Source organism: Carassius carassius, chromosome 16 (assembly GCF_963082965.1).
Source record: "Carassius carassius chromosome 16, fCarCar2.1, whole genome shotgun sequence".
Classification (NCBI taxonomy): domain Eukaryota; kingdom Metazoa; phylum Chordata; class Actinopteri; order Cypriniformes; family Cyprinidae; genus Carassius; species Carassius carassius.
Genome location: NC_081770.1, coordinates 14,502,664 through 14,517,070, shown reverse-complemented (window position 1 = coordinate 14,517,070; position 14,407 = coordinate 14,502,664). Strand labels below are relative to the sequence as shown.

The 14,407-nt window shown below is 36.8% G+C and overlaps 2 protein-coding genes and 1 long non-coding RNA gene across 3 annotated transcripts in view; all 3 read right to left on the bottom strand.

The window, feature by feature from the left end:
* LOC132159615 (SLAM family member 5-like) overlaps window positions 1-14,407 on the bottom strand; it is a 193,411-nt gene that overhangs the window by 29,415 nt on the left and 149,589 nt on the right. The window lies entirely within an intron of this gene.
* LOC132159634 (uncharacterized) lies at window positions 9,439-10,494 on the bottom strand. Its single transcript, XR_009437887.1, has 3 exons — window positions 10,381-10,494; window positions 9,913-10,218; window positions 9,439-9,730 (listed from the first exon to the last, which is right to left on the bottom strand). It is a non-coding gene; the product is annotated as an uncharacterized LOC132159634 (long non-coding RNA).
* LOC132159619 (signaling lymphocytic activation molecule-like) lies at window positions 11,655-14,202 on the bottom strand. The gene is made up of 6 exons (XM_059569182.1): window positions 13,988-14,202; window positions 13,479-13,805; window positions 12,847-13,146; window positions 12,613-12,729; window positions 12,402-12,493; window positions 11,655-11,870 (listed from the first exon to the last, which is right to left on the bottom strand). The coding sequence occupies exons 1-6, from the start codon at window positions 14,034-14,036 to the stop codon at window positions 11,817-11,819; spliced, it is 939 nt and encodes a 312-aa protein (XP_059425165.1). The 5' UTR covers window positions 14,037-14,202; the 3' UTR covers window positions 11,655-11,816.

Below are 14,407 nucleotides of genomic sequence, written 5' to 3'. Positions count from 1 at the left end.
TTTGTAAGTGGGCAAACTTACAAAATCAGCAGGGGATCAAATAAATGTTTTCCCCACCATAGTGGTCAAGTTTATATGTGTATAATACTTGCCTATTTGACTTTGTATACATTTATATACAAAAAAAATGACAGCAGCAAGGATACCAAGAACAAGACCAATACATATTATCAGAGCGAGAATATTTTCGAGTTCTGCAATGAACAAAAAAGAAAACAGTAATTAGTGTAAGTGACTTCTTTGTTTCTTTTGGAACCAAAACAATTGCAAAAAAGCTTTTATGTTTAAAGCTCCAATTGATTGGAATAATTTACCAGCAAATATTAGATCCATTACATCATTTAGTGTATATATATATATATATATATATATATATAGAGAGAGAGAGAGAGAGAGAGAGAGAGAGAGAGAGAGTGGCTCTTGAAGCTGTAAGGTATTACTTGCCTAAGGGGGGGTGGGGGTGGGGGGGTGGGGGGGATTTATGAGACAGTCCCTGTCCAATTTTACTTCTGATTTGACAATAAGTTGGATGGATACAGTTCATATTTTTGCATGCTAGCATTTACATGAACAGCTAAAATGTGTGCACCCCATTTGTGAAATGATTTATTTAGTTTACTCACCACTGACAGTAACATTGAAACTCCAACAGGTGGAAGATTCATTGTTGATCTGTAGTTTATAGATTTCAGAGTTTGTTTTGCTGGTGTTTGTGATGGTGAGATCTCCAGTTTGAATGTCGAGCAAGAGTCTGCCTCTGAATCTCCCATCAGCACAGTCATTTATGTGCATATTATTATTAATTATTTCTGCACTGACAATCTTTTTAGGTCCAAACATCCATAAAATGTGAATATCCTTTTGTGAGTCTTTTAAATTGGTGTGTAGAGTGACAGAATCTCCCTCCTTCACTGTCAGCTTTGTCTGTGTTATGTCTGTCTCTGTAACAAAACAAAACGGGATCATATAAAACAGTTTGTCAGACACAGTTAATCTCAGTCGCATAAATATTAATCTTAGTATTGGAATGAGGAGTGGCACCTATAATTTTTTTTTTTTAGATGATAACATTAAAAATCTAGATATTTAACAAAGAGCAGGAAACAGATGAAGTGAAACGAAATGTCTGACAGTATTAAGAAGGACATATGTTCAGTATCATCAACACTTACATACCTGGGCATTGCTGACAGAGTTGAGTGATTTTGGCATACAAAGTCTGGCTGCTGATGGGACTGTTGAGCACACAGCTGTAGTTACTTTTATCCTGGTATTTCACGTCCAGGTGTAGAGAGGTGTTAGGGTTAAACTCAATGACACTGACTTATGAACATACTTGTTTTCCTTTAAACCACGTTAGATTGGCTTCTTGAACATCGAATGCTGAACATTTAATCACGCATATTGAGTCTGATGGTAAACATGATGGAAAATGTCTGTCAATTTTAAGCGGCTGGAGCTGGAAAAAAAGCGAGAATAATTTATTATAAGAATTAACAAATAAAGTAACAATGAATAGGTCTATCATACTATATGAAAGCAATTTTACAGTTATAGATTAAGAAAATTATATTTTTCTATCAGGCCCGAATTAACACAGTGTAGTGCCCTAGGGTGACCACATTTAAAGTGCACATAATTTATCTTTATTCCACACCACTCTGTCCTTTCTATGAGAAACACTCTGATCATTTCCCGCTATTATAAAGCCCAACCCTCAGAAATAGGTGGGCTCTGAACAGTGTGTTGTGATTGACTAAACCGCCTCTAGTGCACATCTAAATGTCCCACCCCTTACCTCAGCGGCATGTGCTTAGGTTTTATTGTAAACAACAGCATTGTTAATTTCTCTTCTAAAATCAGTTTTAGCCTGATTGAGAAACAGAGGATATTGAAGAGGACTGTGCAGAACCTGTGCAAGCACGGTTTTTAATAGTAAGCATTTTTTTTTTTTTTGTTGCTGTCTCATACTCTTAGATATGCTGTTATTTCTACTGTATATGTTACGCTATATGCTTTTAATATACAGTTTTATCCTGTAGCTTTAATACAGTATGGCAACTGCATGTGCATCCACGTTTAATGCTTCTCATAGCTATGTGAATATAAGTGTATAATTGGAACAGTTCATTAGCTATTTTTCCATCCACCTATTTTTATGCACATTCGATTATCACATAAAAAAACACTGGATGGAAATGCCATAAATTCAAAAAATGTGCATAAAAACTTGACCAATTGCGCAAAACTGACCAATGTTGTTTTGGTTGTTCTGAAATGCCTGAGGAAATTCTGTCCTCAAAGTTTTGCGCATAAGTTAAATTAGCGTCAATGGATGGAAACATAGCAATTGTTGGAGCTGAGCTGAATGAGAGAGATCGAGAGAGAGAGTCCAGGGCAGGGAGATGTGAGGAACAGTATTAAGAACCGCTGCTTTTTTTTATTGATTTTTAAACTTGTGAATCCATTAAAATCATTAGAAGACAGAATCACGATTCATATTATGAATAGATTTTTACTTGCACCTCTAGTTTTCTCTTCCTCTTCTCTAAAGCAGCACAGCATGGCTTCCTTTGCTGCCTTTTCCCAAGGGTGGGGTTTATCTGGGTTTGTTACATCACAAACCCGGGAAGTAGCTCATTTTAGTCCCTAACAGCCATTTTTGTAGGTAATAAACTTCCAGAATTAAAAAAGACGACATCTCCATTTCCATTGAACTCTCAACTTCATAACTTTGCATATATTGTTTATGCTCAAAGAGCAACATTACACACTAACGTTACAAAAAAGTGAAATCGCAATCAACCCCTTAAATGATATAAAATATCAATTAATCCATGTGTTAGCTCTTTATCTTTCCATTCTTCCTTTTGTGTGACTAACTGAAGTTAGCAAACTGCTGCTGTCACCCCCCATGGCAAAAGCAGACACAGAAGTGGGCCAGCAGAGCTGTGGTAAGACTGCTCTCTCATCTCCTCCTTTTGACAGATTTATTCCCGATTAAATTAAGGTCTACTGTAGGCCTACAGTAGAGATGTCAATTAAAGGGTTAAGTTATGTTTTAGGTGGGATATTTTGAAAGGAAAAAAAACTAAACAAACCAATAACCTTGATTTATTAACCTGTTAACTCAGTATACACCGTTTCCCCATGATATGTACTTACAAGTCATGTGCCCACTGGCAACCTAGCTTGGATATTTGACTAATTATACAAAAAAATATAGATCTCCTGGAAGATTTGTTTTGTTTGGATGATTCTAGAGACCTTTGTGATGTCATGTAGATGGAGAAGAGAAGTGGTCCAGGTACTGAGCCTTGAGGAACCCCAGTAGCAAGGTGTTGTGACTTAGAAACATCACCCCTCTAAGACACACTGAAGGATCTGTCAGAGAGGTAGGACTCAACCCACAGGAGAGCAGTTCCAGAGATGCCCATCTTTCTGAGGGTGGACAGGAGAATCTGGTGATTAACGGTGTCAAAAGCAGCAGACAGGTCCAGTAAGATGAGTACCAAGGATTTTGAAGCTGCTCTTGCCAGTCGCAGTATTCAGTAACTGAGATTAGGGCAGTCTCAGTTGAGTGGCCACTTTTGAAGCCAGATTGGTTGCTGTCCAGGAGGTTGTTCTGTACAAGGAACTTAGAAAGCTGGTTGAACAGCTCGCTCAAGTCTCTTTGCAATGAATGGAAGAAGGAATACTGGTGTGTAGTTTTCAAGAAGCGCTGGATTTAGAGATGGTTTCTTGAGCAGTGGGCTTACCCGAGCCTGCTTGAATGCTGAGGGAAATGTTCCAGAGTGAAGAGAGGAGTTGATAACGTGATTAACTGAAGAAGAGATCGCTTGAAGGAGGTGAGTGGGGATCGGATCAAGTGGACAAGTAGTAAGATGATTGGACAGGAGAAGTTTGGAAACGTCCATCTCTGAGAGTGGGGAGAAGGAGGAGAAAGTGCGTTGGTCATTGTGAAGTTGTCCTCAGTCTGCGGTGTGGAGAATTGGTCACTGATGGTTCTTGTCTTATTTGTGAAGAAAACAGCAAAGTCGTCCGCTGTAAGAGTCGATGGAGGAGGTGGTGGCGGCAGATTAAGAAGAGAAGAGAAAGTCTTGAAGAGTGTCCGAGCGTCACAACAGCTGTTAATTTTGTTGTGGTAGTAGGATGTTTTAGCCGTGAAGACATTTGCAGAGAAGGAAGAGAGGAGAGACTGATACACACTGAGGTCGGTAGAGTTTCTTGATTTCTGCCATTTCCTCTCTGCAGCCCTGAGTTTAGAGCGATGTTCACGGAGAACCTCGGACAGCCAGGGGGCAGATGGGGCGATGCGTGCTGGTCTAGACAACAGTGGGCAAAAGTTGTCCAAGCGAGATGTTAAAGTGGAGCAAAGAGTGTCCGTAGCGCTGTTCGTGTCCAGAGCAGAGAACTGAGAGAGTGCAGGAAGCGAGGATGAAACCACAGAAGATAGGCGAGATGGAGAGAGGGAGCGTAGGTTCCCTCGAAAGGTGACCTGCGTTGTAGTGTGAGCCACTTCAGGAGTAAGTGCTAGGTTAGTAGTAATGAGGAAGTGGTCTGAGGTGTGCAGTGGAGCAACTGAAGGGTTGTCCACAGACCAACAGCGCGTGTAGATGAGGTCCAGTTGGTTGCCTGATTTGTGAGTTGCTGTAGTAGACACTAGCTTGAGATCAAATGAGGTGAACAGAGTTTTGAAGTCAGCAGCCTGGGGTTTATTTAGGTGGATGTTGAAGTCACCAAGCAGTACCAGAGGAGTACCATCTTCAGGAAAGTTTGATAGCAGCACATCCAACTCCTCCAAGATGTTTCCCAATTGACCTCGGGGACGATAAATGACCACAAAGTGGATTTTAACAGGGTTACAGTAATGGCATGTGGTTCAAATGAACCAATACCTGTAGGTGATGGCTGAAGATCAAATTTCCATTCTTTTGATATAAGGAGACCAGTACCTCCACCCCTCCCAGTGGTACGAGGAGTGTGGGAACAAGTGAAATTAGTGGAGAGGGCTGTGGGAGTGGCAGTGTCTTCAGGTTTGATCCAAGTCTCAGTCAATGCCACGAGGTTGAGACCGGAATGAGTAGCAATAGAAGAAATGAAGTCTGCTTTGTTAACTGCAGACTGGCAGTTCCAGAGACCAACTGGAATAGAGAGCGTAGTAGTAGAGGTCAGAGGGACAGGCCGTAGGTTTGTCAGACAGGCCTTCCTGCGATGTATGTAGCGTGCTCTTACCTGTGATTGAAGTCAGCTGGCCAAGCCTCACTATTTAGCAGATCGAAACTGGGCAGTCCCGCGATAGGCAAACACAAAACCAAGCACCACTTTCAGCACGTATTTACCAGGGTAAGACACACACACAATTTAAACCAAAAACTTTCCTAGCAATGACGATCACACAATAGTCTAATGAGAAAACGAGACAAAACACTTACAAGCTGCTTTCCTTCTCTGTTGCTCGACTTCAGTTCCCATAACCATTTGCTTTCCAGTCTCATTACATTCAGCTGACAGCTTTTGTACCATTTTTGAGAGTGATGTATAACAGAAATAAATCACAATATAAATTTAGTTTTGCGAAAAAAAAAAAAAAAAAACTGTCCAAAGGCTTCCTGTAGCGAATGCATGCAGCTTTGAAAAGCTGGAGGACAGCAAAACAAAAAAACAGTAACGAATTTGAAGCATTAAACAAGGATTTGTAAAGAAAAATGTAGGTTTCTATAAGCCAAGAGGAGACTGGTTTTTACGGAAGTTCTAAGCGGCCATGCATTAGCCTATAATTTTTTTTATTTTTGTTTTCTCGTTATAACGACTTAATTTTCTCATTATCTCGACATAACGAAAGTGATGTACAGTATATGTAAAATGCATAGGCTAATTTAATTCACTTTTGTTCTATAATGTTGTCTTCGGTTTTTTTTTCTGCACACACACACACACATAGCTACACTGCACATGTACGCTTTTTTATAACAGAAGCTTGTAACGCACATGATATCTGTCACAGCATATAATAACTACTAAAAATTATATATAATTTTATTTCAAATAAAGGGAAAATTAAAAGTGAGTTTTTTTTTCTGCACACAAACACACACACACTGCACATGTACGCTCTTTTATAACAGAAGCTTGTAACGCACATGATATCTGTCACAGCATATAATGACTACTAAAAATTATATATAATTTCATTTCAAATAAAGGGAAAATTAAAAGTGAGTTTAATCCAAGCATGCAGCTCTAAAAGATCTTCAAATAGTTCTGCATCATTCTGAAGGCGCTCCGTCTGTGTTTGCAGTGTTGTCATTTAAACATGTTAATTACAAAAACAAAACGTTAGGTGTACTGTTTTTGGAAAAATCAACAGTGATTGATCAGCCTTTATTTGTGTACAGTATTATAGACGTTATTACCTAGGTGAAGCAAAATTTGCTGAAATATATGCTACAGTAAGAGCGCCTGCATGGCTGTCCATAAGATGCCTGTCAAAGTTGAGTTCGTTACTATAGCAACAGTAAAATTATAACGAGAAAACAAAATTTCGTTATGCCGAGATAACGAGAGAAATTAGTCGTTATAACGAGAAAGCGACTTTCGTTATGTCGAGATAATGAGAAAATTAAGTTAAAAAAAATTATAATGCATGGCTGCTTAGAAATTCCGTAGGTTTTTCTTTGGTAAAGTATTGAAACTTTGCTTCCTTTGCTCCTTTAAACAAACTCACGAGACTACCATATATCAATGGAGAAAGTGCGATGCACACGTCCTTCGTCATCTCAGAATAGTTTGCACGTATGACAGTCAGCGGAAGTGAGATATTTGTAATTGAAACGCATTTGTAACAACTTAAACATGAATATTTGATGATGATTCTGGTGATGCTGATGAAAAAGACCATGCAGAAGAATCACTAGTAATATTGGGAATGGTAGCTTTTCTGAAAAACAAGAATAAACATAATAACTGAGATATTTTTAGTGGTCTGCTGAAGGTTTGCTTTGGAGACCCACAAATTCTGTGCCATGCTTCAGTGTCTCAGAAATTACACACAGACAAATAAAGGCAAGCTGGATTCACATTTTAGTAACACTTTATAATATGGGTGCTCTATTAATTCATGTGTAGCTAATATACAAATATGAGTCCTGAAGAGCTAAGCCATTCATTTAAGATTGTCACATCTAAAGCTAATAAAGAGTCTGTATGATTGATAGATGAAGTCAAATATAAATTGCCTTTATTTAAATGTGTCACAGTGTATTAATCCCATATCAACATATCGACAGGGCTTAGAATAAGCCAGTAGTAGCCCTTAATGTGTACTTGTTAAACTGGGACCTTAAAATACCTTTTATGAACATGGCTTAAAATAGACTTAGTTAGTCTAAGACTGCAGCATCATGGAGTAAAGTAAGTAAACTTAAATAAGGACACCTGGTATAAAAATAATTATGTTGAGTATAGGCACATGCCGTTGGTCTGATGGTGCTCATAAAAACCTGCAATAGACTAGAAAACATTATTATTGGTGTACACCTTGACACAAAACAATGGCAAACATTATTTGTTAAAAAAACCTAAGTGACTGAAAAAACACTACTGAAACAAATTGTGACAATCTAGCAAATTATTGAAAGTAAAATCCACACTACTGCTAGTCTGCGAATGAAAAGGAGAACTAGGAATGCAATTTGCAGTAAATTCAATGCAAATTAAAATGCAGCCACAAGAAAAATACAACCACATCTGGTGAGATTTCTTCATTATTATCATAGTACACTTGTCATAATTTTGAGACAATTTATAATGAATGATATTTGCTTGTATAGACTCTGTGGAAGAACCTTAAACTGGCTTTAAAAAGACAAAATGCAGATATCAGAAGACAGCGACTTACTACTGGTGGTAGACCACCAATTAGAGAAAAAACTGATGACTTGATGTCTGGAAAAAATACAGCACCAGCAACCTCTGGATGGTATACTAGATGATGATCACTTGAACAGTTCAGATGAAGAACTGAGCACAAATGGTATGTAAGAAAGAAATTGGTTATTTCCTTTTGTACGTATTGTATATTCTGCTCTGTCTTTATTCTTCTTTCATTCTAAGGACAATGTGAGTTTATTTGTGCTTCTGTGTTTTTCCCCCACAGAAGAAAGGAACCTGAACGGGTTGGAAAAGCCAGAGCACAATGAATGTGTGCACTCCACATCTGCTCTAGCCTGATGCCACTACCTCTCAGCAAAAATACAAGCAAGTTGGCCATCTTGAAAAGTTTGCCAGAGAACTTCATGAGCAAAAAAATGCAATATTTGAAGGAAGAACATGACATTATTTTGTCCATATATGAGCTGTGTTGTATCTTTGCTGCTCTGCTGTTGTGGGATTTATGTATGGACTGAATAAAAAGTCACTCACACACAATGAAGTGTTGAGAAAAATCCTTGAATTGTGAGTTGAACCTTTCAAACATGCAACAATTGTTTGTAAACTGTAAATTAGGTGTGCATACAATCTGAACGTAGATAGAAATCTGGTTCTTACGGTTCCCGTACTCCTCAGCATCAGGAGTTGATGGACACTTGATGGGAACATGACATCCATCTAAACAGCCAATCACACCTGGGAAGTGTCCATATTCATAGAATTGCAATTTATAGCTAGCTTGGTCAGCAGCATCAGGAAACTTTATGTAAAGACTCATCAGTTCACAAATGGCTCTGCAGACTTTGTGAACTATTCTACACACAGCTTTTTTTTTACTGGTACCACAAAAATCACCAGTTTCATGATGAAAGGTTCCAGATACCAAAAACCTCAATGTGAGCAGAACTTGGAGAGAACTAGGTAAAAGCCTTCCTCTCAGAGATGGACAGGAAAGTATAGGCTCAAGCAAAGATATTAGCTTCAATGCATTTTCTTTGTACATATGAAAGCGGTCTATAACAGCTATATGCCATCAAAGTAATGTAATGGATCACTCCTCACTGCGTGGTGTGGTGTAAGCGTATGAAAATAATATATCCAGTATTACTAAAAGCAGTTCCATGAGTTCCTTGATGTTACGTTTGATTTGTTAAGTACTTTTTGCCATTATGTCTCAGCATCTGCCCTTTTTTATATAAAAATTTCTGTGAAACCTCCCAATCATAAGTTTAAACAACAATGAAAATGCATAAGCAGGAAAAATATTAAGAATTGTATAAAAACTGTAAAAATAATTAATACAATTATGTAATGATTACATAATAAAAATGATATAAATGATACAAAGTATGATTATATGATTTAATAATTAAAAATGAATGAATAAATAATAAACAAAGAAAAAACACAACTATTAGTTGTTAGAAACTACTGGCTATATAATCATAACTTTAATAATAAAGTCAACGACAGTCACAATCACTATCGGTTAAACATCAAGGTGATGGGAAATGATTGCTCTGTATTCACTAGACAGAAGGGAAATACTGGTTACCAAATATTTAATCACAACGAAGAGAATACACACAAGTTCAGACAAGACAAGTTTGGCGTTTCTGTAAGTTATGTTCAGTTATGTTATTATGATCCTCTTGCATCATTCTGCATGTTGTTGCATGTCCTCAATTGGAAAAAAATTAAAATAAAAAACAGAAAATTAAAAAGTATGTCACTGATGATCTTTCTGATGATGGAGAGCAATTTCTGGACTCTCTTACTAAAGGGTTGAGTGAGGGACCTGGAAAACACAGTAGTAGCCTATATAAAAACATGAGCACCTACATTAATGTCCGTTACATACAGATTGTGAACAATCTGCAAAACATTTACACTTAAATTCAATAAACAGAATGAAAATAATGTTAAAAAACCTCTCACATTGGGCTATTTCATTTTAGAAAACATATAAAAAATACTCACTGACAGTGACATTAAATGTCTTTGACGTTGTTCTTCTGCCGGGATAGACAATATTTAGACAATAAAGTCCTGAGTCTGCGCTCATTGCGTTTCTGATGGTCAGAGATCCAGTTGTGAAGTCCACCTGTAGTCTGCCTCCGAACATTTCAGCATTCACATAATTAGGTAGGCCTAAATCATTCATAGAATAAATGTCCGCAATGTGTATCGATTCAAACGTCCACATTATGTGATATTTTGTCTTTATTGTAGTAACGTCGGTGGGTAGAATGATAGATTCTCCCTCCTTCACTTTTTTATAAACACCTGAAACAGACGTGAATGATATTAGAGACAAGCTGGTGCCAATAAACGATTTCAAACTACACTTGGATCTAAAAACATTACAAACAAACGAAAAATGAAAACATTGCGAAAAAGAAAAAAGGACATGAAAATGTGAAGGCATGAAAAAATAGGCACATTTACCATCGACGATCTGCGAGAACAGACACAGCAGCAGAAATGAGAGATTCATATTGTTTGCCCAAACGGCAGGAATAATTCCACTCCACATTAGATTATAGACAGGGAAAAAAAATTAAACATTGAGTCGAAACTAAATATCTGGGCGTGTCCGTGTGCGCGCGCCCGAGAGTCAAGTTACTAGACATGACCATGACGTATCATCATCCACACGGGTCTTCACCGTCCATGCATACGATATTTTAATTTATCTATATTTTATTATTTATTCAAGAAACCAAACAAAACAAAAAAATACAATGTCCGAACATTTACTTATTTATTTAAATGCCTCCAAATATTTGGAAATGTAACTTCTGAAAGCTGCTACATGGGGCAGCATTTAAATATATTGCATCTAAATACAAATATATAAATGAAACATTACTTTAAAATAAATTAAATATATGTATCAGTGAATAGCCTACTGCTAGATAACAGTCTACTCGAAGGTACACTCTAAAAACTGTTGGGTTAAAAACAACCCAGCGCTGGGTAAACATTGAACAGAACACATGCTGGGTTATTTTGACCCAGCTGGTTGTGTTATATGTTTTTATGCAACGTGCTGGGTTGTTTTATTTAAGTCACCTTTCGTTTCATAATTGCCATATTGCTGGGTTTAAATAGGCTGGAAATGTAAAACATACACACACACACACACACACACACACACACACACACACACACACACACACACACACACACACACACACACACACAGGATTACTTAAGGCAACAGCAATAATCAAAAAAAGAACATTTATTAATAAGGGAGAACAGCAATGGACAAAAACTAAACAAAACTCGTTTAACAAGCATTATAAAAGATGTAACAGTTAAATTAGCAATGGCCATAGAGACAAGAAAAACAACAAGTCAAATCTAACAGACAAACAGGTCTAAATGTGGAAACAGAAATCCTGATTTTTTTTTGTTGCAGTAAAGTGCTTGAGCCAATATGAAAAAGTAACAGACTGGAGCCAGATTAATGAGATAATTTCTGAACAGTGTTTCATCAGAATGAAGAAAACACAAGTTCAGACAAGATATATTAGCTTGGCGTTGCAGGAAGTAGCCTAGATATTATGATCCTGTTGTGCTGAATTGACGTTTTAAGAAGACTAACTAGATCATTCAGAATTGCAGAAGCGTCTTGTAGCCATTGCATGTCCCCAATTAAAAACATAAACATCATTTATTATTTTATTTATTATATTAAATCTAGAAATAAAATCTAGACATATTTCTACCACCAGGGGACGTCCTCAAACCAAGTTTATGCTTTTGCTTCCTGAATGATTTTAGACTTTCAGGGGTTTGAGTTCTTCATCTTCCTCTCCTCTAATCGAATGCCTGGTTAGTAGACAAATCCAGACAACGTAAATGCAACAGTTTGATCAGTGTCGCATGACAATCCTGGAGTATATTGTGTCATCTGTCCCATTAGCTTTCTGAAAAACAACACAAATTTACTGTAAGAAATGAGGCTCACCAAACAAAAGTTCTTAACAAGTTAAAGACATTTATTTCACCATGACAGTAAATAGAAAGTGTGTGTCATTGTTGTGTTTGTACTGCAGAGAGAAAGACACTTGTGCATGTCCTATTAAGGTCTGATCAAAAATACTAATTGTTAGTGTTTAATTACAGACCGTAAAGTCTAAATGCTCCTAACATCATGGGCATCTATATTTCGACAGGTTTAAGTGATCATTATTTTATATTTTCCATGTAAGACAACTTTATTTTAACTAAATTTAATTATGTTCCTTACACAAAGCTATCACATGACTTCAGAAGACTGAATATCACACAGTGATCTCGACTATATTTGTTTTGTCATTTTGGAGCTCAACAGCCCCATTCTCAGTAATAATGAAAAAAGTGACCTGGATAATTTTAACATGATGTTCCACAGAATATAGAAAGACCTGTGAGTTTTGGACATGCTGATAGGTGGTGTTTCATTAAAAAAATCTTACCTTTTTTTGTTCATTTTGTCTAAAAAATCCAGTTTCAGCATATTGTATCTCTTCATCTTCTGTCTGGACTGTTTTCACTGTATTACCATTTCCTGAAGTTTTAAAGTTAGGATAGAGTCAATTTCTCAATCATTAACATCAGTTTCATTCAAACTTGATGCAAAAGAATAAATACATTTTTCTTGCTATAAAAGCAGAAGACAGGGCTTACTTTTTTGTGCCACCCTTCTGCGTTTCCTGTAGAGAAAGTACATCACACTCACGAGAGCTACAACCAGAACTACAGCAGACACAGATGCAGCAAGAACTTTATTTAGAAGAAACCATTCTAAAATGGAAAGGAAGCAGTTAACTTTGGTCTCACATCAACAGTGCATTTATAGACCCAAAATATTCTTTCTATATACTTGATGGAACACAGAAATTCTGATTACTGTTGAATTACCTGCACATGTGTGACAGAGTTGAGTGATGTTGAGATGTGTGGTCTGGTTTGTGATGGGATTGTTGATCACACAGCTGTAGATGTTGTTCTCCTGATATTTCACCTCCAGAGGTAGAGAGAGACTGATGCTGAGATCAGACACACTGATGCTGGACAATAAACTGTTTCCTTTGTACCAGGAGAGAGTCACAGCACTCACATTCACAGCTGAACACAGCAGTGAACAACTGTGATTTGTTGATCTTTCAGATGAAGAACATTGAGAAGAGTTTCTGATGATGATGGGAATGGGAAGAAGCGCTGTAAAATATCAAATAAAACTAAAATATGAATTCAGGAACAAACAGTGATTGACAATTTAGAGATTTTTAAATATTCTCACACATGTTGGTCGTCATACATTATGGCAATATTTATACTGTTAAAACTATTTAATGCAGCAATTAATAACTTGCATCTGCGAGCTATTCAGCCTGAACTGATATTTCCTTTGGGATTGTAAAGCGAAGGTATTCAATTATTTTATTTATTATTATTATTATTTATGTTTTTATATTTATGAATTACCAGGGAAAACAGTTTTATTTTTTATTTTTGTTTTCGTTTGGATTATAATGGGCAAATTTTCTCACCATAGACAGAAACATTGAATCTCTTGTATGAAGTTCCTCTGTTGCTGATGATCTGTAGTTTATAAAGTCCGGAGTGTTCAGTTCTGATTTTTCTGATGCTCAGAGATCCAGTTTGATTGTCCATCTGGAGTCTGTCACCAAATGCCTCATTATTGTCATACATATCAATGCTGTTCTTATAGATTTGTGCTATTCTCGTCTCTTTAGGTCCAAACATCCACAGAATCTGATCGTCTCTCTGTACTTCAGTAACATCAGTGTGTAAAGAGACAGAATCTCCCTCAGACACTGATACTGACTTAAGTACATCTGTATCACCAAACACACCTGAAACACAAACAGAAGTTCTCAGTCAGTATATAAAACCTGTTTCAGATCAAACAGGATGTTAGGAGGATCCACTAAAACCTTCTTTAAATACAAGATGTAAAAACGTTTTACTGGGATTTTAATAATCCCAATAGAGAAAAATATTCCTAATATTTACTAAAAGAATGTTTAACACGTACCATTCATGATCAACACACACAGACTGAATAAAGTAGCGTTGTGAATCATCTTCCATCAATGAAATTCTCTCCGACATAATCATCTATTTTGTTTACAGACAGAGTTATTTTCATGCTCTTATGTAGTTAACATGCTCTATATCTTCAATTACAAAAAAAAGAAAAGAAAATCCACAAAGAAGAATTAACAGCGTTTACATGCGAGGTATAATCCAGTTGTGTGAAGGTGGTTCGTAGGAATGGATTTTGAGATCTACAGGTTTACTTTATGCACACTTTCTGTTCCTCCCTCCGCCTCCACCCCTACACAGTGTAAAGCAACTATAGATTGTATGATCAAAGTATGCTGTATACTTTATTAAATTAGCTATTTATTTTCTCACATTACATTATATTTCTGATTTTATTTTCTAATTTCTT

Bases quoted from the DNA above. Each gene is read 5' to 3' on its own strand.
- LOC132159619 (XM_059569182.1), bottom strand. From the start codon at position 14,036: ATGATTCACAACGCTACTTTATTCAGTCTGTGTGTGTTGATCATGAAT. The intron at 13,806-13,987 runs GTACGTGTTAAA...TTTGTGTTTCAG, and splicing joins GTGTGTGTTGATCATGAATG to GTGTGTTTGGTGATACAGAT. The intron at 12,730-12,846 runs GTAATTCAACAG...TTTCCATTTTAG, and splicing joins ACTCTGTCACACATGTGCAG to AATGGTTTCTTCTAAATAAA.